Raw genomic sequence first — 21,390 nt, 5'->3', positions numbered from 1 at the left:
CACAGAATATTACAATATATCCACGCCAGCCATGTTTATTTACCCTGCTGTCTGGCAAGAGATACCGAACCATCAGACTTCAGAGCAGCTTCTTTACCTCAGGCTGTGAGACTCCTAAACTCATCCTCCCCAATCAACCATGTCATAGAGTTTAGATGTGTGTAGATTTGTGTAGATTTGCATGTGTGTGCTTTTCTTCTGCAGCATATGGGACTAACTGAATTTCGTTGTGCACCCTGTGTTTCACAATGACAATAAAAAAAGCTTTTAACCTTATAAATTTAAGTAATATTTTGAGGCACAATATTCCCTCCTTTACATTTTTACTTCAAAGGAGAAGACCAATTGAATTACTCTACCCAAAAATTGCCCCATATATATATTATATATATATATATATATATATACACACACATCTAAAACTTAATATAAATACATAGATCACTGTTATCTTATGACAAAAACAAATTGATCAATGTACGTTAAACCGGTTCTGGTGGAATAAACCTCAGGAATGTTGCAAACCAGGTGAAATGTCACAGTTCACAAGAGCAGGGGTTCTCAAAGTTCCCCATGCTATTCTTTCTGATCATCTTTTGATAAGTAATAGTAATGTAATAATTAATGTAATGATCTATCTATCTAGATAGGAGATTATCTAGATAGATAGATAGATAGATAGATAGATAGATAGATAGATAGATAGATAGATAGATAGATAGATAGATAGATAGATAGATAGATAGATAGATAGATAGATAGATCATTACATTAATTATTACATTACTATTAGTTATCAAAAGATGATCAGAAAGAATAGCATGGGGAACTTTGGGAACTTTGAGAACCCTAGATAGATAGATAGATAGATAGATAGATAATCTATCTATCTATCTAGATAGATAGATAGATAGATAGATAGATAGATAGATAGATAGATAGATAGATAGATAGATAGATAGATAGATAGATAGATATGTATGTCTATCCATGTGACTTTATCATGCAGCCTCCAGCAGATGGCAGTCTCAACACATCATTTCCGTGAAAAAGAAGGCGGAGGAGGACAGGTGAGATCCCCGGAAGTTAAATTCCATTTAAATTAAATGAAGTAGGAAAAGAAAAAGAAAAACACTTTCCTCCTCTCCGCCGACTCTGCTGAAGATTCACGTCCTGCTGCTCTTCCTCGCGACACTGTTTTATTCAGAAAATAAACACGTAAGTTCCTCTTTTTTTGTTGGTTTCACCATTTAAAGAGATGTTCAACTAGTTAAACCTGAAACTACACGGGCTGTCCTATGATTCTCCGTCCACATGGTGAAATTGTATATTTCCTAATATGTAGCATTTTGAATTGGGAATAATGATAATCATGGAATTATTTGGAAACAGCTTTGTTAATCGATTGATCGTTTTTTATGCCATTTTTCATGCAAAAATATCAAACATTACAATGTTCAATTGAGGGTTTTGCTGCTTTTTTTTGATGGTAAAGTGACTGTCACTGTCGGTCGAAAAAAATTAAATTTAAAGAGCATATTTTAGTGTTTTATGAGCTTGTATCACCCATTGAGATTTATCAGTCAGTTTGCTGCAGCCAGTATACAATATTCAGTCTCAGTTGATCTTGCTTATTTGTAAAATGGCAATTCCTGCCTCTGCCTTTACATTTAGCCTACATTGTGTGTCTATTATTATAAAGGCAATTTGAAGATGTCAGCTTGGGACCTGGGAAAATGTAATGGCCAAGATTCCATAATCAGTATCATTTTAAGACTAAAGCTTAAGATGGACTTTAAGTTTGAGAGGCATCACATTGTTAAAGGTGCATTTCTGACAGAGGACTCATCGCACAAATATGTGCCTACATGTTGAGTAACACTGAGCAATTCCTGAGAGCATTGTGATCCACCCACAGAAACAGACAGGTTTTTCCACGGCTCAGTTTCGTGTTCAATACAGTTTAAAGATAAGGTTGGAATTGTTCAAATATCTTCAGTTTGAGATCATAAGTTTAGTGTTTGCTCAGCATGGGGATGTGTCAAAAAAGTAGGATCACTGTAGGACTTATCTAAACCTATGAGATTAAAAATCCATTGCTGACCCTGGAAAAAGTAGCTGATATCCCAATCTGTAATGAAGTATGCCAAGTTGTCATGGAATTTACATTTTATCTGACTGCTTTGTGAATTTATTATTTACAGCTAAAAGAACTCCATCTGCTGAAGAAGACTGTGTATTACAATTGAAAGCTCCAGAAAAGCAACTCCATTGACCTTGTTGGGAGATTTTTTTTGACACCTAAATTGTAAAATGTTCCGCAGCACGGACTATCTCAAACTATCTCAAAGTATCTTTTTCTGAACATTTAATTTAATTTGCAGCCAGAATATCATTATACATCTACACAGTGTTAATTTGAGTTATTTTTCATTTAACTCTTAACAGTCTGGTTTTTAGAAATAATGTTCCTGTATGTCGTCGGACTGGTAGCTCCCTGGTTTGTCTATCGCTGGTACAAGGAAAGGAAAAGAGTGTCCCATAGAGAAGATAAATATGTCTACATCACTGGCTGTGACTCTGGGTTTGGTAATCTCCTCGCGAGACACCTGGACAAGCTGGGCTTCAATGTTATTGCGGCCTGTTACACTGAGAAGGGTGAGGATGAGCTGAAGAAGGTCACCTCCGACAGACTAGAGACCTTTCACCTGGATGTCACCGACTCAGAGAGTGTCAGCAAAACAGCAGCTTTAATCAAGAATCACGTTGGACAGAAGGGTAAGTGGCTTTGAGGGACTAGTTTTTTTATGGTCCCATTTAATGTCTGTTTATCTCACATGTATTGTATTAATCTCAGAGTTTACAGCATTCATAGGATTTCCGCTGAATCAACAATATTGTCCATGTTGTTTATATTAGAAATGGTTAGTACTGATAATGCGTCTTAAATAAATATTTCTAACCGCTCTCATGTCTGTCTGTTCATCATGAAGCTACAGCCTGCAGCCAATTAGCGTAGCTTAGCATAAAGACTGGAAACAAGGGGAAACAATGAGCCTGGCTCTGTTCAAATGTGATAAAATCCACCTACCAGCGCCTATAAGAACACTTAATAAAACACCATATCTCGGTTGTGAAAAACCAAAACTGAAGTGATTGTCTGGCATAGTGACTTCATAGTGGATGGTGTTACCTTGAGAAAGAGCCAGGATAGTTGTGCTATCCTGTTTCCAGTTTTTACGCTAACCTCAGCTAACCGACTGCTTGCTGTACCTTCATATTTACCATACAGACATGAAAGTGGTATCAATTCTCATGTAACTCTCTGCAAGAAAGAGATCCTATTTCCCATAGTGTCGGAGTATTCTACTAACATCAATGTAACTCTCAGCCTGAAGCACTGATTTTACTTCCAGGCAAAGTGTTAATAATGTGGGTATTAAAGGGACAGTTAAACCCCAAAATGAGAAATGCATATTTTCCTCTTACTTGTTTATGATAATTCAACAAATATTTGTACTCGAAGGATTACACCATTGAAAACATCATATAAACATTTCATGTAAACGTTTGGCTCTTTAATGTCTCTGACCCCAGACTTTATCATGCCTGCCATATTGATTATAAATTCTAATCTATATATATTACAAATAAAAGCCTTTGACCACAGTCAATGGCCTTTTCTTAAGGTATATGATTATCTTAAACACAACTCAATCAAATTATAAAACTTCTGTTCTTGATGGACTTTGACTCTCCTGTCCCTGTTTGAGCCCACTCTTCAAAACTTAATGATTCTCCTTCTTTATCAGACACAGACAGCAGGCTGTAACCTTTGGGCTGAGAAGTAGACATTTCAGAGTGAATTTGAGGTAAAAGGGGATGCAGTTGTCAAAACAAGGGCTCGTGTAATCTGGTATTGTCTAATACACAACCAAGTGTTAATGAAACTTATTATTGTCCTCTAGGACAGTGAAATTAATATTTTGGAGTAATCCACACTGCTCACAACAAGGTCTGTGAGTAACAGGGTCATGAGTTCTGCAAGGAGACATTGCTGTTGAGTTTTTTTTCAAATGTATTTATTGGCACTTTTAGCACAAACAAGCTGAGTGCCAAATAGTCCAATATATTGGAGAGAAGGCAGACATCTCAACGGGACAATATCTCTAAAATTACTCGCACCAAATCAATCTAGATTAATTAATAGCACTACAGGTAAGAGGAAAAATATGTATTTGTGATTTTGGAGTGAACTGTTCCATTTGACACTCATCTCTGCGTACTTTTCCTCTCGTTTTGCTGCTCCAGGCCTGTGGGCCGTCGTGAACAATGCTGGAGTCGCTTTGCCGTCCGGTCCCACTGACTGGCTCACCATAGACGACTTCAAGGGCATGATATCTGTCAATCTATGCGGCGTCATCGACGTCACGCTGAGCGTCCTCCCTCTCATCAAGAAGGCAAGAGGAAGGGTGGTGAACGTCGCCAGTGTCTTCGGGCGAGTCAGCCCGTTCGGCGGGCCGTACTGTGTGTCCAAGTTTGGAGTGGAGTCCTTCAATGACAGTCTGCGGTGAGAGAAGATGTAACCTTTTTATGCTGCAGCCGCATTGTTGTTCTCACAAATGTCTTCTCAACTTACAAGCAAGCCTCCTCTCTGTTTCAGTTTAAACATGGCACCATTTGGAATCAAGGTTTCATGCATTGAGCCGGGTTTCTTCAAGACCAATGTGACTGATGTAGAGATAATGCAAAAGAACCTGAGGAAGCTCTGGGACAGATTACCTCAGAATGTGAAGGATGAATATGGACCCGGTTACTTGAAAGCATGTGAGTTACTCTAGCTTGATAACACATAATAATAACCTTTTTTTTAAAAAAAATTCTATAGCTCAAGGTATCACTGAACAATTTGCAAAGATAAGAGCTGCCCATCTCTCCAAATAATGATCTGTGATGTTCTCCATGACGTCTCACCTGAACTTGTTCTCTCCACTTTTCAGTATTTGGAGACCTTTTATTTATTTGCTTTTGCCATTTGAGGCAAAATCCTTAATAGATTTAAATGATTGTGTTGTCAATTATAAGATAGGATACCACGTAGAAGAGTCCTGGACCAAAGAAATTCTGAGTCGACAAACACTTTTTTCTCATCTTTAAAGGCTCTGAGAAAAAAAACGGAGATTCAGGTGTACAATTATTAAGTCATTGGATTTTAAGCTTCTGAGTAGTTGCTATAATAGCTTATGATTCTGGTCTGTTTTAGATAAACTTGAATAGGTTCAGATTTTCAAAATTATGTTTTGATGAGTTTTCTTGATGACACAATTAAAGGTAATTCGTTATGCTATGGTTCTCTTTTTAGTTCCTCATAATTAATAATAGAAAAATAGACTGAATGTTCTCCATATAGAAAGACATTTATTAGGAACTAATGAGAATAAAAACACATGTAATATAAAGCGTTTTCCTGGATATAAACATAATCTGTCTGAACTCTTTCTCTTTCAGCTATTGATATGTTGAATCATAGGTTCAAGATGTTGACAGACAGTAATCTGATGAAGGTCGTCGGCTGCATGGAGCACGCCGTCTCCGCCGTTTATCCTCGTACTCGCTACTCTGCCGGATGGGACGCAAAGTTCTTCTGGTTGCCTGTGTCGTACATGCCAACCTGCATCATGGATAGACTTTTGCGGAAAAATAGCCCAGATATAAGGCCAAAACTATGTGCACCGTAGTTTCTGTCAAATCAGTTGTGGGGAGAAGAATAAATTGGGGTATTTTGCATAACACCTACGTGGCTTTCATCTTTACTCAAACAAATTTTTCGGCCTAAAGGACATCATATGAACATTTTCTGTATTATAAAACATGTATCTCTTAAATATGTCTCTGACTCTTAGCATTATCATGCCTGCCGTATTGATTATAAGATTTTATTTAATTATGATTCAGGTAATGGCCCTTGACCACAGTCATTGGCCTTTTCTTAAGTTATATGATTATCATAAATACAGTGTCACAACTGGATCAACTTGTATAGCTTTTGTTCTTGATGGACTTTGACCCCTTTGCCGCTTTAAAACCGCTCTTCAAATACATAATGTAAATTTCGTTTTAGTATCAAATACAGGGAACAGATGTAGATGCATATAGATATGTGTATGTCTTCGATATTAGCATGTATGGTCAGGTGTATATATGTACAGCTACTAGCTACAATATTAATATGAACATTACTGCTTGTATTTTTATCAAGTGCCTTTTTTCAGAGGGCGAATGTCAGGAACTGTCTTGTTTTGTTAAAAATACTAAAAAAGTAAAAAAAATAAAAATACAGGGAACAGTTTGTTACCTTTTGGGCTGAGATGTTGTGTTTTCGAGTGAATGTGAGGTAAAAGGGGAACGCAGTTATCAAAACCAGGTTGTCTATTACACAATCCAGTGTGGGTGGTTTAACCCGGCTGTTATATCCACTATGGACCTTGACACTGCAGTCGCACTGAAAACAATCATCATCAAATCCTGACACGACTTGACTGAGAACAGATCTTTACGTTCAGTTATTCTGTAATGAAGAACTGTAGCCATGGTAGGTTTGCATTATTATTTTACACAATTTAAAGATAAGATGTCATCTGGTGGTTGAGTGAAATTTATTGCATGAAAGGATCATTTCACCAAAACCCAAATAAACGTATCACTCTCCCCTGTTGTGGTGTTTAGCTATGCAGATAGGCTTGTTATAATCTAATCTCCACTGCTAAGACTCAGTACAATAGAGGTGAATGGGAGTTTGTTTCGTGGAAATACAAAGCTACACAAACAAATTCAGTTAATCTTATATGTGATAATATATCAGAGGGGCAGAGGAAGTATTCAAATTATTTACTTCAGTAAAAGTTGTAAACACAATGCAAAATGCCTTAGAAAATGTACTGAAGTTAAAGTAAAAATATTTTAAAAGCTGATCTTGTGTTTTGTATATGTAAAATTATATTCTGAAAAGTAACTGGCTGTCAAAGTAAAGCATGCAATAATCCCTCTGAAATTTGGAATAATAGTAAAATAAAGTACCATAAAATGTGAGTATTCAAGTAAAGTAAAAGAACCTCAAAGTTACGTTTTGTTTGGTTTAATGTCTGTTTTGTTGTTCTTTTAAGTGAAACCCATGTGATGCTGACTCACATGGAAATATTCCTGGTAAAAGATGTTAATACAAATACTTCTGTAAATGTACCTAGTTAGTTCCAGATGCTTTAATCAAAACCAGGTCTAGGCTCCTTGGACTCCTTGGATTAAACTGATCCATTAATTGCTTGACACTGACATTTTGGATATTCACTTTTATCTCATTTAAGCACAAACAAGCTTATTTTATAAGGACCCAATTCCTCATTTCCTGCATCATACGCTATTATAATTAGTATTACATATGTTGTAATAATGTGTTATGTATAAGCGATTCGTATTTAGAAGTACTCTGTTATAGAAATATATATAGAGAAAATAGTTACATGTATCCTGCTTAGTGAATAGGTCCAGTGGTCAGATTAACCCACTAGATGGCGCTAGAGCAGAAATAAACTGGGGTTAAAAACCCATTTATTTAGTACAATGCACCATGCACATTTTGAACTATGAGTTTGCAGGCAATTTTTTTAAATTATTTTATTATGTGAAGGGGTGTGTGTTCAAGATCAAATGAGGGGTTAAATTGCTCTTTAATGCATTTAACATTTGTCTACGTTAGTGGTGCATATCCCCAAGTTAATCACATGATCACAAACCAAATGAAACAAAGAATACAATACAGAGTTTATCTTCCATGCTTCTGTGAGGGGGGGGATCTTAAACGTTTTAAACTGAATAAACACATCTCAACTTTCTCCCCTCAGGTGTCAAATGACAATCTGACGACATATTTATTAGAGGTAAGTTCATTTCTCTCTGTTCACACTTTTCCCCCATAAATACTCACTTCTGTTTTTCACCATTTTTTATTAACCTTTTACTTAGAAGGTGTGTAAGATAGTTGGAAGGAAGGAAAAAAAGAAAGAAAAAAAAGAGGCATGAAGTCAAAGCTGGGGTTTTCTGTGTTTTAGGTCATCCAGTCACACCTGGCTTTGACCTGTGCTTTACTGCTGGCCTCTCTCGCTGCCCTCCGCTGGTACATCAGAGATTCCTACAGAGTTGACGGCTTCAACCACAAGTACGTGCTCATCACCGGCTGTGACAGCGGCTTTGGGAATCTGCTGGCCAGGCAGCTCGATGGAAAAGGCCTCCACGTCGTGGCCGCGTGTCTCACGGAGGAAGGTGCAGCGGATCTGGCAGCAGCGACCTCCCCCAGACTGAAGAGCCTTCTGCTGGATGTTACAGACAGTGAGAGCATCCGGAGGGCGGTGGAGTTTGTGAGCAGAGAGGTCGGAGGGCGAGGTGAGCAGTGGGGGGTGTGTTGGGGGGGTGTGGGGTACACGCTCACAGATAGGGTGCCAGTCAGAGTGAGGCACTGGGAGAGATAAAGGCAACCTGGAGCATCCCATCATCAACTCTTCATCCTCCTACTAGATAGGGAGAACATACTTACCTCATAGTCTGCATTTTTTTAAAAGCCAGAAACCCAGTAAAGCTTCTCCAAACATTTGAACTACAGATTTATAAAAAAAAAAGTTCTTAAACCCTCACCAGAGCGTAAACTTTGTAGAAGCTTTTTAGACTTTATTGGAATTAGTGAACATGCCTGGTCAGTCTCTGTGGGGTTGAGTAGTGGTAATAACTCTCAAACACAGTATAAACAGTATGTTATTTACTACTCTCCATAGTAATGTATGTTATATATCATGGTGTTTCCAAACCAAATAGATCAATGCCATTCCACCATCATTTCCTCTTTATAGAAAATGGTATAACTTTTCAGAATCAGGCTTCATCTATAAAGTACATCTGTAGAGGATTTATTTTATATGATTAAACATGTCTCATAGAAAAAAAAAATATGCATACAAACATTATACATATACTACAGGTAAAATAAGTTAAACAAAAAAATGTTTCTGTGGATTGCAGTTTATTTTATTATTATTGTCATTATTTTTTACATTTTATAAAAAATAAATAATCCATGGATTAAGAAAATTATTGCCTAATTTAAAAAATAAAATAATCATTAGTTGCAGGCCTGACATTAATACAAATACACAAATACAAACATAACAATGTGCTATAGTGTTAAATGCTGATCTGCAGAGACAGGGTGTAGAGATTAGTGCAACACAGTCAGTGGTTTGGATAAAATGCACAGAATGTAAATATCCATAGCATGCACCGGTTTGTAAGGTGAAAAGTACAGGTACAGATCAAGGCCTTATTTAGGCTTTAATTCTAACGTTTGCCAGTTTGCTGCTGGTCAGATGAGGCCTATGAGGCGCTCTGAACTGTAGTTTAGCGTGCCTGATGCTAATTGATGAAAATAAATCAAGCCAGTTGCTATCTGTAAATACATTTGTGAAGATAATAAATCAAAAACATTGTCTTATATCAACTACAGAGAAACAAAGATGAGAAGTGGATGTCCGCTGGTAAAGTTCACGCCTCTATTCTCTGCAGGTCTGTGGGGTCTGGTGAACAATGCTGGCAGGGCCGTACCCATCGGTCCAACAGAGTGGATGAAGTTGGAGGATTTCAAAAAGGTCCTGGATGTGAATTTGATAGGAGTTATTGAGGTGACGCTCCAGTTTCTGCCTCTGCTGAAAAAGGCCCAGGGCAGGGTGGTAAACGTGGCCAGTGTTCTGGGCCGACTGTCTCTCACCGGCGGAGGATACTGCCTGTCCAAATGGGGAGTGGAAGCCTTCTCCGACAGCCTCAGGTAGTGGGAAGACAACAGATCTATCACATATTCTCTTAAAATAGGAAATACTGTAAAGAGGTTAATAGAAACAAAACAAACCTGCATGTTCAGCATGCAATCGTTCCTTCATTCATTCACATGCTCATCTCAATGGAAAGCTTTTCAGCTGCACAAATGAAACATATTGTTCTGCTTCTTCTGCCAAGGAGGGACATGCACCAATTCGGCATCAAAGTGAGCATTATCGAGCCTGGCTTCTTCAAGACAGGTGTTACCAGACTGGATCTGATTGAAGCTGACCTGAGGAGGCTGTGGACCCGCCTCCCTCAAGATGTCAAAGACTCCTATGGAAAGACATACTTTGATGACTGTGAGTGGAAGTAAAGTTGATGACATTCATCAACCAGTTAGTGTCTAATGAAAATGATGAATGACTCCTCTGCTCTTGTTTTTTTCTCTGTCAGATGTGAAAGCTCAGGACTTCTCCATGGGCATCTTGTGCAGTCCGGATATCTCTAAGGTGACCAGGTGTATGGAGCACGCACTGACAGCTCGCTTCCCACGCACACGTTATGGTGCAGGCTGGGATGCCAAGTTTTTTTGGATTCCTCTGTCGTACCTCCCTTCATTTGTGTCAGACTTTGTTACCAACCTGTTTCTTCCTTTACCTAAGGATCAAAGAAATGACTAACAGGCTACTAAACTAAACAGTATGACAGATAGTTGTTGTCAAAAATATTTTGTGACAATATCATTTTCAAAAAAAGTTTCAAGACTGGTGTTACAAAATAGGAAATTTATTCATTTCATGTCTCAGCAGCAGCAATTTAAACCATATGGGCAAGTTGTGAATGATCACACAGTTTTTATTGGGCTCATTATGATACAAAATAAATCATTCTGTAAAGTAAAGAATTGATTCACCGTGTTTATAAAACGACCTTCTACATCTGCATCCAGGCATCAGGTCAAGTGTTGATCTTCAAGATAATCAACTACATACATTTATTTCTATGCAAAACAATCATGGCCACATTCAAGTTTTGCTCCAAACAATTCTGGCCATTTTTCCAATATCATTACTAAAAAAATGATCATGTTGATTCAAATTCACAAGATGTCAGGGAACATAATTAGTATGATCAATTACATTAAGTATGCTTTGCACACATATTTTAACTTGTGCACCTGTTTTAACTATAGCTCACATCTTTGAAAAATTGAATGGCACAAGTTAAAATCCAATTATTTTGATCTTGCTTTTGTTTAGTTTCCAGCCCTGAAATGAGGTATATAAACATGAAAGATGAAGTAAATACATCTTCAGTTTTGTTCAGTGGCAAAAAATATCATTGCTCAACACATTTCTCTGATAACCTTCAATCATATAAGTCCTGTACATTCAGAATGCAGCTCACTTTTCATCTGTTATTGTGTTTATGTTTAACTATTCATAGCATCTATTTCAAAGATATTTTCTGACAAAATCATACTGTTCAAATTTACAAATATACAATTTATTTATCAACATTTCTATCAGCAGCTTCAGTGCAAAGATATACATATTGTACATCAGAATAAAGAAAAACATTAACACAAGAATTGGCATAAGAAATGTCAGAAGGCATAGTCACATGAGACTTTTATCTTCATTCTATAGAAATGTGTTTCTCTTTCCTAAAACAATTTGAGTTTTTGTACACAGGCTGCATAAAAAAATAAATTCTGTGCAAAGTGTGTTTCTTTTTTTTTTTCCGATTCCCGTCGGTGAGAGAGGGGTTATACGTCGATCTCCTCTTTCACGAGGTTGGCTGTGTCTTTGAAACTGTCCTCGGTTGGCGAAAAGGTGCTTGAACGATTCGTCTTCTGAGGTTTGGCGGGGGGTACAAACGGAGAGGGCTCAGGGGCAGAAGAGCCCCCGGTGCTTCCTACAGGCTTTTCATCCTTCATCTGTAGAACAATTCAGAGGGTAAACAAGCTGAACGAATGGTTTATGGTTTTGTTACCGTATTTCATCGTGACTACCGTGTCCAAACTTACCTCTGAATATGAAGGGTTTTCAAATGTGGTGCTTGGCTTAAATTTTTGCTTGAATAAGCTCCACTTTGACTCCTGCAAAACAAACACAAACAGTGAGGTGATATCACACTTAATAACAGCAATAATAATAATTTTGCTCACATAATTTTTTATGACTATACTATATTTAAGAGAGTCACCTGCACAGGTTTGGTGCTGACAGAAGGTGTGTTCACAATGCCCACACTTGGATCTCCGCCATACGCCGCGTTCACAAACCTGTTCTCCAACTGTTCACCACTCACATCTACAGTCACCTGTAAAGATTTAGGTCATGTCAGTTTCCTCAGTCATGATGATTGATCGAATTGGTTTATCTAATGACATTTTCTTTCATTTTGAAAGTTTAATAAAGGAAGGAAGCACACAAACACACACACACACACACACACACACACACACCTAAATTCTGTGCAACAATTATCTGCAAAAATTTTTTTTTTTTATTGTACTTCGACATGACAATGTATTTGTCCATGTAGAATAATATAAATATTTGGAACAACACAGCAGTGTGGGTATTTTTTCTTTCTTTTTTTCATAATTAAGTATTCTGCAATGACAAAAGTTATTTGTCCAGCAGTCCATTATTCACTAGATTTCAATAAATTTGTTCATTTGTTCACAAACGGTATAACCTCTGTGTGATTAAAGTGAAATTTATACAAAATGAAGTGCATTTTGCAGTATATTGTCCTTAATATCAGGATTTTTGAAATATGTTATTATGGAACATCAGTCAACTGCTGGTAGTCTTAGTGTGGTGTTAATGTCATGTAACTATATGTGGGAAATGAAAACTAATAATTAATTAATTCATTGCAGTACCTGTGTGGCATGAATGACAGCAGGATCACCCAACCCTCCAGGAGCTGTGGCGTATAACGGGTTCTCAAATGTGATTGGCTGCCTCCCAGCTTCCATGGCAAAATTATCGTCCTATGAGGATAAAATATTGATAAGATTTATTTTTACAGTCACTGAAACACAGTTTTTAAACAGCTGCTTACACAAGCAGTTCTAGATGGAGTGCTAAAACTAAAGTTGTCAATAAATACCCCATAAAAGTGCTGATAGTACTTTACACTTTCAGTGACTTGGGGAAATATTAACTGCTAATAACATCCTTCCAGGACTTACCATCTGCATGGCTGTGTCAATGAATGACACTCCAATGTGTGAGGGACCGAGGTCAACATTATCACCAGAGCGAAACGTGACACCATTCCCTGTGTCACCGGACTTCACCAGGCTGCTGAGGCTGGACAAAAGCAAAACACTTTAATTTGAACTTTGATCCAAATTCTGTTTGCATCAGCTTTAGCAAATGAGTCATTTATAAGTGCAAAAACAGAGAGTCACAAAGAGAAGAAAAAAATAAGCCAACATACCTCGGTAGTTTGGGCATGGAGGGGATGAAAGATCCTGTTCGTTTGTAGTTGAGGAAAACCCCGACAGCCAAAGCTCCAGTGATGAGGATGATAATAACTGCCAGAAGAACAGCCACAGCTAAAGGAAACGTATGCATGTTAGACTCCTGCAATAAGGTGTTGATCATAACAATTCCTACTGTATTAACATTTTGCCGACTAGTCCTTTACAGGTCATGTTCTTTGGATGACCCATTTGTTTGCTGAACTATTGGGGTAGTTAAAGCGTGATCAATTGAAGTATTACGTGGCTATTTATTAAGCAAATCCATGGCTTTGGTCAGTCAACATCTTCAGCAAATGCTGAGCCAGACTGTTTTGTTGGCCTGAGTAGCTTTGACACATCACATTTGGCCTTGATCTGCTCCAGTAAGGCCAACATATCATGAATTAGTCGGTGTGCAGCAGCTACAACATGTCAACCACTGCATGTGTGAAGGAATTAAGTGCCATGGGATCAAACAAATAAAAGCTTATATAATTGGCGAATTACAGTACCTGTTCCTGCTGGAGCGCCCTTTGACTTCCCCATCTCACAATAGCTGCCCACATAACCGTATGGACATCTGCAGAAAGGCATGATAAACAGAATATTCCTACTTGGGAAAACAACACCTTGAAGCGTATTTCAATAAAGTGGAATACCACAAATATCAGGGATCTCTGGACATGACTGATGGAGAATCAATCAATCACTGGTGTGAATGGCACCCACAACTAAACTCACTTGCACTTGGGCAGACCGCCTTCATCACTGTAGCAGGTTCCACCATTCATGCATCTACATGCAGCGGGCATTGCAACGGGTGCCTCAATGGCTGCAGGAGCAAAAGCCAGGCATACACAGAATCAACGACAACAATATCACACCACAGTTTCACAGGAACACACAGGAGCAGGCAGGCACACATGAAGAATGGATTTACGAACGCAAAATGAGATGCAACACAAGAGTGCAGGAAGTAGATGCACTCAGGCTTTCGCTTACCCGCATCACATTCATTGGAGTCAAACTGCACCGGAGAGGAGCCTTGAGGGCAGCTGCAGGTGTATCCACCAGGCCGGAGGAGACAGAGGTGACTGCACACATTCTTACAAGGGTTGGGTACTGAAGAGGTAAGAGCACGAAGAATAATACTGTTAGATATTGCTCAGAGCCTTTTTGCAGGTCACTACATTGCCTCAAGGGAATGAGTGTTACATAAATAATCAAACAGGATATGTGTTAGCTTAAACATTCTCTCTTTATACGAATCACTCTGTGTTCTGACCTGACTGGTTGTGTCGTTGCTCCTGGTAAATGCGGACTTGAGTCAGCCAGGGGTTGATGGTTAAAACTTTGACTTTATGTCCTTTCCCAAACTTGTTAGTCTTCCACACTTCACCTTTCTCTTTTGTTGTCCAGTACACATGTCCCTCAAACACATCCAGACTGTAGGGATGGCCAATGTCTGAAAGAGAGAAAATATTTGAATAAATTCTTGATAAAACACCATAAAACTGTTTTGTTTTTTTCTGCAGACAGGCTGTCGGTGTTCTGACCTCCTGATATAACGATCTTCCGGTCTGTGCCATCGGGCTTCATGGACTCAATTATGTTTTCTTTGGAGTCACACCAGTAGATCCTATTTCCATTCAGATGGTCGAGAGCGAGCCCAGTAGGCCAGCCCAGGTCCTCCTCCTTCACCAGAACCTCTCTGTGCTGACCGTCCATCCACGCTGATTCTATTCTGGGTTTCCTGCCCCAGTCAGTCCAGTACATCATCCTGTCAACACAGAAATAATCAGAGACAAAATAATATTTTTTTGTCTGGATACAAATTCTCCTCAGACTGTACAAAGGAATTAATGATGCAAACATGGTCTTTTTTTTGCTTCATACCCAAGTGATGGGTTGACAACAATAGCAGCTGGTTGGTCCAGGTCTGCGTGGATCAACCACTTCCTGTACCGCCCATCTAGTTTGGCCACTTCAATTCGATTGGTCCCTGAATCTGTCCAGTAAATGTGCCTGTAAGGTGATAAAAAACATACTGAGCAACTGAACGACATTTAGAGCAGCCTCTGCAATGGTTAAGTCATAATCTTGGTGAATTACCCGCCAACCCAGTCCACAGCGATGCCATCAGGGTTGGCAATGTATCTCAGGTTCAGATCCATCTCTTTAACTGGGTTGCTGCCGTGATCGTTAAATGTGGTCATGTAGGCCCGTTTGATGGAGCCAAACTGAGATCCCCGACCCAGAACTGTCCAGTACACAACACCTACAGAAACACCAAGGGATACAGGTTACCCAAACTTTTATATTCACTGCAGCTAACAACAAAAACATTAAAAGGTTTACAGTAAAAGTCTTACTGAGTCCTTGTCCCTCTGGATCCCATAGGTAGTCCAAGGCTTGGATGTGCTCAGCGTTGTCCACGTAGTCTGAATACTGCTCAGAGGAAAGGTTGAAGCGACGGATGCGGACGTTGTCTGGCAACAGGAGCACCGGTGGGTTTCCTGTACACAAATGAACACACTAATAAAAGGGAACATTTGTAAAGAACTTTCTTTTATGTGTGAATGCCGAGCTCTTACCCTGAGCAGCACACTCTGTCCCATGCGGCTCACCAAAAGAGAGAAAACCTTTGGCGCAAAAACACTCATAGCTGCCCTTTGTGTTCTTGCACTCTTGAGGACACGTGCCATACACCTCACACTCATTCACATCTGTTTCCAAAAGAAAAAAAAAATAAAGAAAATAAATGTAGAAAACTACTTCTGTGTCAGTGTTTAAATGGATTAAGTTAATGACGGACTAAATGATGTGACGTTTACCTTCACAAGTGTGTTTTTCTGTCATTCTGGGCTTGTAGCCGTTCTTGCACGAACAGAGGATGCCTCCCTGCGTCAGGTCAGTACAGTTGTGTTCACAGATGTTGTCACTGCACGTGTGCCCACTGCCATGGTCTGACAGGAGCAAAAACAAAAACACACTGAATGTCAAACTAGAGACTCACGAAGGTAACTTCTTAGTATCGACAGTATGTTATGTATTTATTCTTGCACCCAATCAGGTACAGTCAATTTGAAGTCAAATAAAATAACTAAAGAAGTTCATTGCATTAAAGTCATGGTGGTGGTACTGAATCAATCCACCATAAAATATGTCTATTTAAAGCTTTCATTTTGTGTTGATTTTGAATTTATCATAATTTAAGTAAACCTGCAAGTTAAGAACAATATTTTCCCATTACAATTCATCGTCATAACTAATATGCTCTTTGTTAAAGTACTCACGGCAGCCCAGCTCATCAGACTGGTCTCCACAGTCATCATAATCATCACAGGCGTACTGCAGAGGGATGCATTGTGCATTACTGCACTTGTACTCATCCTCTGAACAGGGTCCATGAGTGGGACTTTGGCCTAGATATAAAGAAACACATAGACTCAAGAGATGCTGTAGATAGATGTTCAAAAAATAAAACATGACATCCGATTAAGAATATCAAAAACATATAACAGTAAACTCACAGTTTTCCTGTCTCTCATCAGAGCCATCACCACAGTCATCGACGGAGTTACACAGCTCGTGGCTGTAGATGCAGCGGTTGTTGTCACAGCGGAAACGGAACGGAGCCTCACACTGGATTTCCACTGTGGATGAACAGAACGTCTCAAGAAAAAAGCAAGAATTCAACACATTCTTAAAAAAACTGTGAGCCAATATTGACTTTGCCAGATTCTTGGCAAAAATCTGACAAGCTTTGGTTTTGTGTGTGCTTCACTTGTGACTGTTTGTGTTACTTCTTACAACAGAGATGAAGCTCCTCGTCTGAATTATCTCCACAGTCATTGTCTCCGTCACATTTCCAATGAGGCTGGACGCATATGTGGTTCTTGCACTCAAACAGGAAGGGTGGGCAGTATGTGCCGTTGGGAAAGCGGGTCGCTGCAAGTCAGGAATAAAAATAAATAAAAAAGTTGACAGTAATTGTCACCAAAGAATGCAAAGCAGAAAAATTCAATGCAGGACACTTACGACAAGACATTTCATCTGTGTAGTCCAGACAGTCTGCGTTGCCATCGCATTTGAAGCGCTCAGCGATACAGTGTCCACTTCCACACTGGAAGTATCCGGGATGACAAGTCCGCAACTCTGCAACACAAGCCAGCAAAAATTTAAGTATTACTTCCAATAGAAATATACACCACTTATGGAATGGTGAGTCATTGTCATGACAACAGTAAATATACACTGAGCATGTTGAATAAAAGTCTCACAGCGCCTAAAATCCCCACATATTTTTCTTCATGTAACTTCTAGATACGTGATGCTCAGTGAACTGTCTTCCTCTGTGTTCTACCAGCACTGGAAGGAAGAAATCCCTCAGTTGTAGCAGTGAATAAACTATTATTGAATACATGACTATTGGTGGTCCTGTCTGTTTATGTTTCGAAAGGTGAAGTTTTATTGCCTCTTTGTTTGGTGCAGCCCTCTGTTACTCACAAACAGCCAGCCAACAAAGAGCCTCCACTTACCACAGTCCCTTTCATCCGAGTTGTCCTCACAGTCGTTGTCATGGTCACAGACCCAACGGTCGGGAATGCAGCGCAGATTTTCACAACGAAACTCGCTCTCTGTGCACGAGCGTGGAGCTGAGGGAAAAACGTGAAAACAAAAAAAAAGTGTGGGCTTAATTTTGTTTTTTAATTAAAATTCTATTACACAGACACAATAATCAGAGGGGTGTGAAAAGCTCTTGAGTGTATTGAATTCAACTTTTTCAAAACCTGTCAAATCCTGTCTATTATTTTTCTACATACTATGCCAAAAACACCCTGACACACTCACACAAGCAGTAAGTGCAGCCGTTACTCTGCAGTGAGCTCATGGGTTCACTGGAGACAAACTCTCCTGGCATCAGCAGCACAGCAACAAGGGGAACGGTACCGCCATGATTTAACCCCAGTCACTGCTGCTCCTTTGAGAAGCAATATTATCTCTATTAACTGGCATGTTCTCAGACATGTTTAAATTCTCCAGGGCAAAGGGTGACGGACTCCTTCACTCCCTCTCTCTGAAACGCTGAGGACAGCCTGTTTCTCTAGCAGCTGATAAGACTACCTCTCTCAGCACTCAAGCAGAAGTGTCGAGCCTCTCACAAAACCTCCCTGCTGTCTGATAATAAATGATAGCAGGACTATTCTGTAACATCAACACTCCTTTTTCAATTGGACAATTCACAGGAGCCGAGCTAAAATCCCTCACTAAACCTACTTAAAAGACGCTTAAGTGACATCAAAACAATGAACACAGTTTTTCACTGTTCACACTCTTGTCAGGAATCCAAATCAACTTAACGATGTAACTTTATCAGTGACAGGGAGCAGCACTCACTGCAGCTGCGTTCATCAGAGTTGTCCCCGCAGTCGTCATCCCCGTCACAACTCCACCTCAGCGGGATGCAGCGATGGTTGTCACAGCGGAAGTCTCCGTTAGGATCACAGGTCACTTCATCTGGGAAAGGGGCAGGAATAGGAAATATGTCATCATTTAGCATAACCTGTCTACTCGCTCTGCCAAAGAGCCAAAAGAACAGTCTTTTCTGTGACCATTTGTTTCAACTTCAAGGGCACCTTAATGTTATATTCTCTGTATTTGTATTTTGGGGACGAGGATGAGATTTGATTCTATAAACAGGCATATGCAACTTGGACTGAAGATATTAAGCTGAAGTATAACCTGATGCTACATGGAACTATTAGTAAGAAACAATAGAATAAGCAGTATACAAAGTAATTGCCTCATTTAAATCTGTTAGATGCACTGGCTCAGTGTTTTAGGTAGTATGAATTTGTCAAGATTTATCTATATAGCACATTTCAGACCGACACAAAGATAACTTTTTTTTATATGACAGAGGACACAAAGATTTACAAATAACCAAGTCTAGATGCTCTGAAAAATGACAGTTGTGGGGGCTGGATCAAATGTACTTGGTTGCCAGTTTATTAGGTGCACCTTTTGAATTATACTCTGTGAACCATGTTTCTAATATTAAGTCTTCCCTCATTGCTTACAAATGAGGTGAACTAAATATTAGGAACACTTCTCAGTATGACACAATGCAATTTAAGATCACTACAAACTTGAAAAGATGATGATGATGCTCCAGTATATCATTTTATAAATAGGAGCAGCACATTATGCCTGGAAATGTTTAATCTATTGAGTCATGATGAAAGGCATTTTGTTTTTTAATTAAACTGTAACAGTCATAGAGGGAGAAGAGCAGCGTGCCGAAGACAGATGGATGACCTCTATCCAGGCTAGTGTGTGTCTGTAGATGATAAGAGTGCAGGAGATGAGAAGCACAGACGGGAGAGGAGTGGAGGAGAGCTGGTCTGAGCCGTCTCTACCACACAATGCTGGGGGTCAAAGATAGCGCCGTGTTAGCTAGTCCTGCCCTCCTAGCCCTCCACCTGGCCCATCTGCTACATTCTTACGGGAAGATTAGCACGGATTTCCCGTCCTGCGCCGGCATGGCACTAATGGAGTCAGGGCCTCCGATAAGAGACGGGAGGGCCGCGGCAAGGGTGTTTGGTACAAAGAGACTTGTGTGAACCCTGCCCCCGCGCAAGGACGGAGCAACAACACACACACACACACACACGCACATGAAGACCCGTACCACTGGACAGCTCATAAATCTGTGTTGCTCTTAGGGAGAAGCAAATGGTGGGGGAGGGTGAGTGGTGAGACCCTCTCCATCAGCACCTCCCACTACCTTACTGTGTAATGTTCCATAGGAGGCTGAGGTGTTGGCTAATTGCCCCTCACTCGCTCCTTAAACACATAATCTTGTTTCCATGCTGTTAAATGTTTAATCTTCTGAGATTTCTGGAATAATAATGTGATAAATAATTAATAATCAAAGTAAATTGAAGCTTTAAAATAAAGTTTTTGGGGCATATTCAAACCCTAATGACAAACATTCTATTAATCAGTGAAACCGGACCTCAGTTCTGTCTCAAGGATGGTTGTCTCAGACTCACCACAGCCCTGCTCATCACTGTTGTCTCTGCAGTCGTTGTTGCCATTGCAAACAGACCACATTGGCACACAGCGGTAGTTGGTCTTGCAGTCAAACTCTGTGTGGTTGTCACATCGATGTTCTGGTCCCACTGCGAAGGACACACCAGTTATCAAGTAAAGGAGACAAAGACTGGTGAACTTTTTTAAACATTAAGTATAAAAAAAGTTCTACACTGACTCAACTCAGATTGAGTCCTTGGAAAGAAAGACCCATGAAAAAAGAAAGGTTGAAAAAACTGTGTATTACTTACTGCACTCCTCCAACGGTTCATCAGAGTTGTCACCACAATCATCGTCAACATCACATTTCCAGCTCTGGGGAATGCAGCGTCCGTTTCTGCACTTGAACTGTCCAGGGCGGCAGGTCCTGGTGGAGCAGTGGGCAGGGTCCTCGTCAGAACGATCCCCACAGTCGTCCTCGCCGTCACACTGCCATGACTCGGGTATACACCGCTTATTTGCACACTGCCATTGGTGGTTTTCACACTGGTGTGTAGCTAGAGGAAAGACAAGTCCATCAATTGACCACAACAAGTTTTTTTACATGAAGTGATAAGAAACAGAGACTTAAAGAGTACATGACATTTTTGAGAAATGAATAACAGCTATCAAAATGAGTCGGTTAAGAGAACACAACCCACCACACAGCACAGGGTCTTCATCCGAGCCATCGTGGCAGTCCTGGTTGCTGTTGCACAGAAAGTGTGGACTAGTGCAGTTCCCGTCATTGCACTGAAACTGGCCGAGCCTGCAGTGACGAGGCGGGCAAGTGGAAGGCTCGTCTGAACCGTCTCTGCAGTCCCTCTGACCATCACACTTCCACCAGATAGGAACACATCTGTTGAAGCAGAGGTTAAGCAAAACAATTTCTGATTGTGCACAAAAAGGCTCCTGTGACTCCCTTTAATAATTCTAAACTCATTATATCGACTACCTAACTACTTGCAACT

At 39.8% G+C, this 21,390-nt stretch overlaps 3 protein-coding genes across 5 annotated transcripts in view; 2 read left to right on the top strand and 1 right to left on the bottom strand.

Moving 5' to 3' along the window:
• Positions 1–1,091: 1,091 nt before the first annotated feature.
• dhrs9 (dehydrogenase/reductase (SDR family) member 9) lies at positions 1,092–6,360 on the top strand. 3 transcript variants are annotated; one of them, XM_054615293.1, is made up of 6 exons: positions 1,092–1,218; positions 2,205–2,350; positions 2,449–2,778; positions 4,312–4,570; positions 4,664–4,827; positions 5,509–6,360. In XM_054615293.1, exons 2-6 carry the CDS (start codon positions 2,314–2,316, stop codon positions 5,736–5,738), a joined length of 1,020 nt encoding a protein of 339 aa, XP_054471268.1. In that variant the 5' UTR covers positions 1,092–1,218; positions 2,205–2,313; the 3' UTR covers positions 5,739–6,360. The 3 variants fall into 3 exon arrangements, with proteins under 3 accessions (XP_054471268.1, XP_054471270.1, XP_054471269.1); XM_054615294.1 differs by lacking the exon at positions 1,092–1,218 and adding an exon at positions 1,298–1,317; XM_054615295.1 differs by lacking the exon at positions 2,205–2,350.
• A 134-nt stretch (positions 6,361–6,494) lies between these two features.
• Positions 6,495–11,449, top strand: rdh1 (retinol dehydrogenase 1). The gene is made up of 6 exons (XM_054615717.1): positions 6,495–6,592; positions 7,899–7,934; positions 8,106–8,436; positions 9,607–9,865; positions 10,054–10,217; positions 10,312–11,449. Exons 1-6 carry the CDS (start codon positions 6,590–6,592, stop codon positions 10,536–10,538), a joined length of 1,020 nt encoding a protein of 339 aa, XP_054471692.1. The 5' UTR covers positions 6,495–6,589; the 3' UTR covers positions 10,539–11,449.
• Positions 11,449–21,390, bottom strand: part of lrp2a (low density lipoprotein receptor-related protein 2a) — a 43,989-nt gene continuing 34,047 nt past the window's right edge. The window contains 25 exon segments of the mRNA XM_054615716.1: positions 11,449–11,797; positions 11,888–11,959; positions 12,067–12,183; positions 12,755–12,865; positions 13,067–13,187; positions 13,318–13,435; positions 13,855–13,922; positions 14,084–14,174; positions 14,345–14,464; positions 14,628–14,807; positions 14,899–15,122; positions 15,239–15,367; positions 15,455–15,620; positions 15,715–15,858; positions 15,937–16,068; positions 16,177–16,308; positions 16,639–16,767; positions 16,876–16,998; positions 17,156–17,293; positions 17,384–17,500; positions 17,884–18,000; positions 18,743–18,862; positions 20,401–20,529; positions 20,692–20,937; positions 21,082–21,278. Of these exon segments, the coding sequence (XP_054471691.1) occupies positions 11,627–11,797; positions 11,888–11,959; positions 12,067–12,183; positions 12,755–12,865; positions 13,067–13,187; positions 13,318–13,435; positions 13,855–13,922; positions 14,084–14,174; positions 14,345–14,464; positions 14,628–14,807; positions 14,899–15,122; positions 15,239–15,367; positions 15,455–15,620; positions 15,715–15,858; positions 15,937–16,068; positions 16,177–16,308; positions 16,639–16,767; positions 16,876–16,998; positions 17,156–17,293; positions 17,384–17,500; positions 17,884–18,000; positions 18,743–18,862; positions 20,401–20,529; positions 20,692–20,937; positions 21,082–21,278 (3,412 nt within the window). The 3' untranslated portion in view covers positions 11,449–11,626.

This window comes from Anoplopoma fimbria, chromosome 16 (genome assembly GCF_027596085.1).
Source record: "Anoplopoma fimbria isolate UVic2021 breed Golden Eagle Sablefish chromosome 16, Afim_UVic_2022, whole genome shotgun sequence".
NCBI classification, from domain to species: domain Eukaryota; kingdom Metazoa; phylum Chordata; class Actinopteri; order Perciformes; family Anoplopomatidae; genus Anoplopoma; species Anoplopoma fimbria.
Note: the sequence above shows the minus strand (reverse complement) of the source record. Positions and strands in the feature narration are given on the sequence as shown.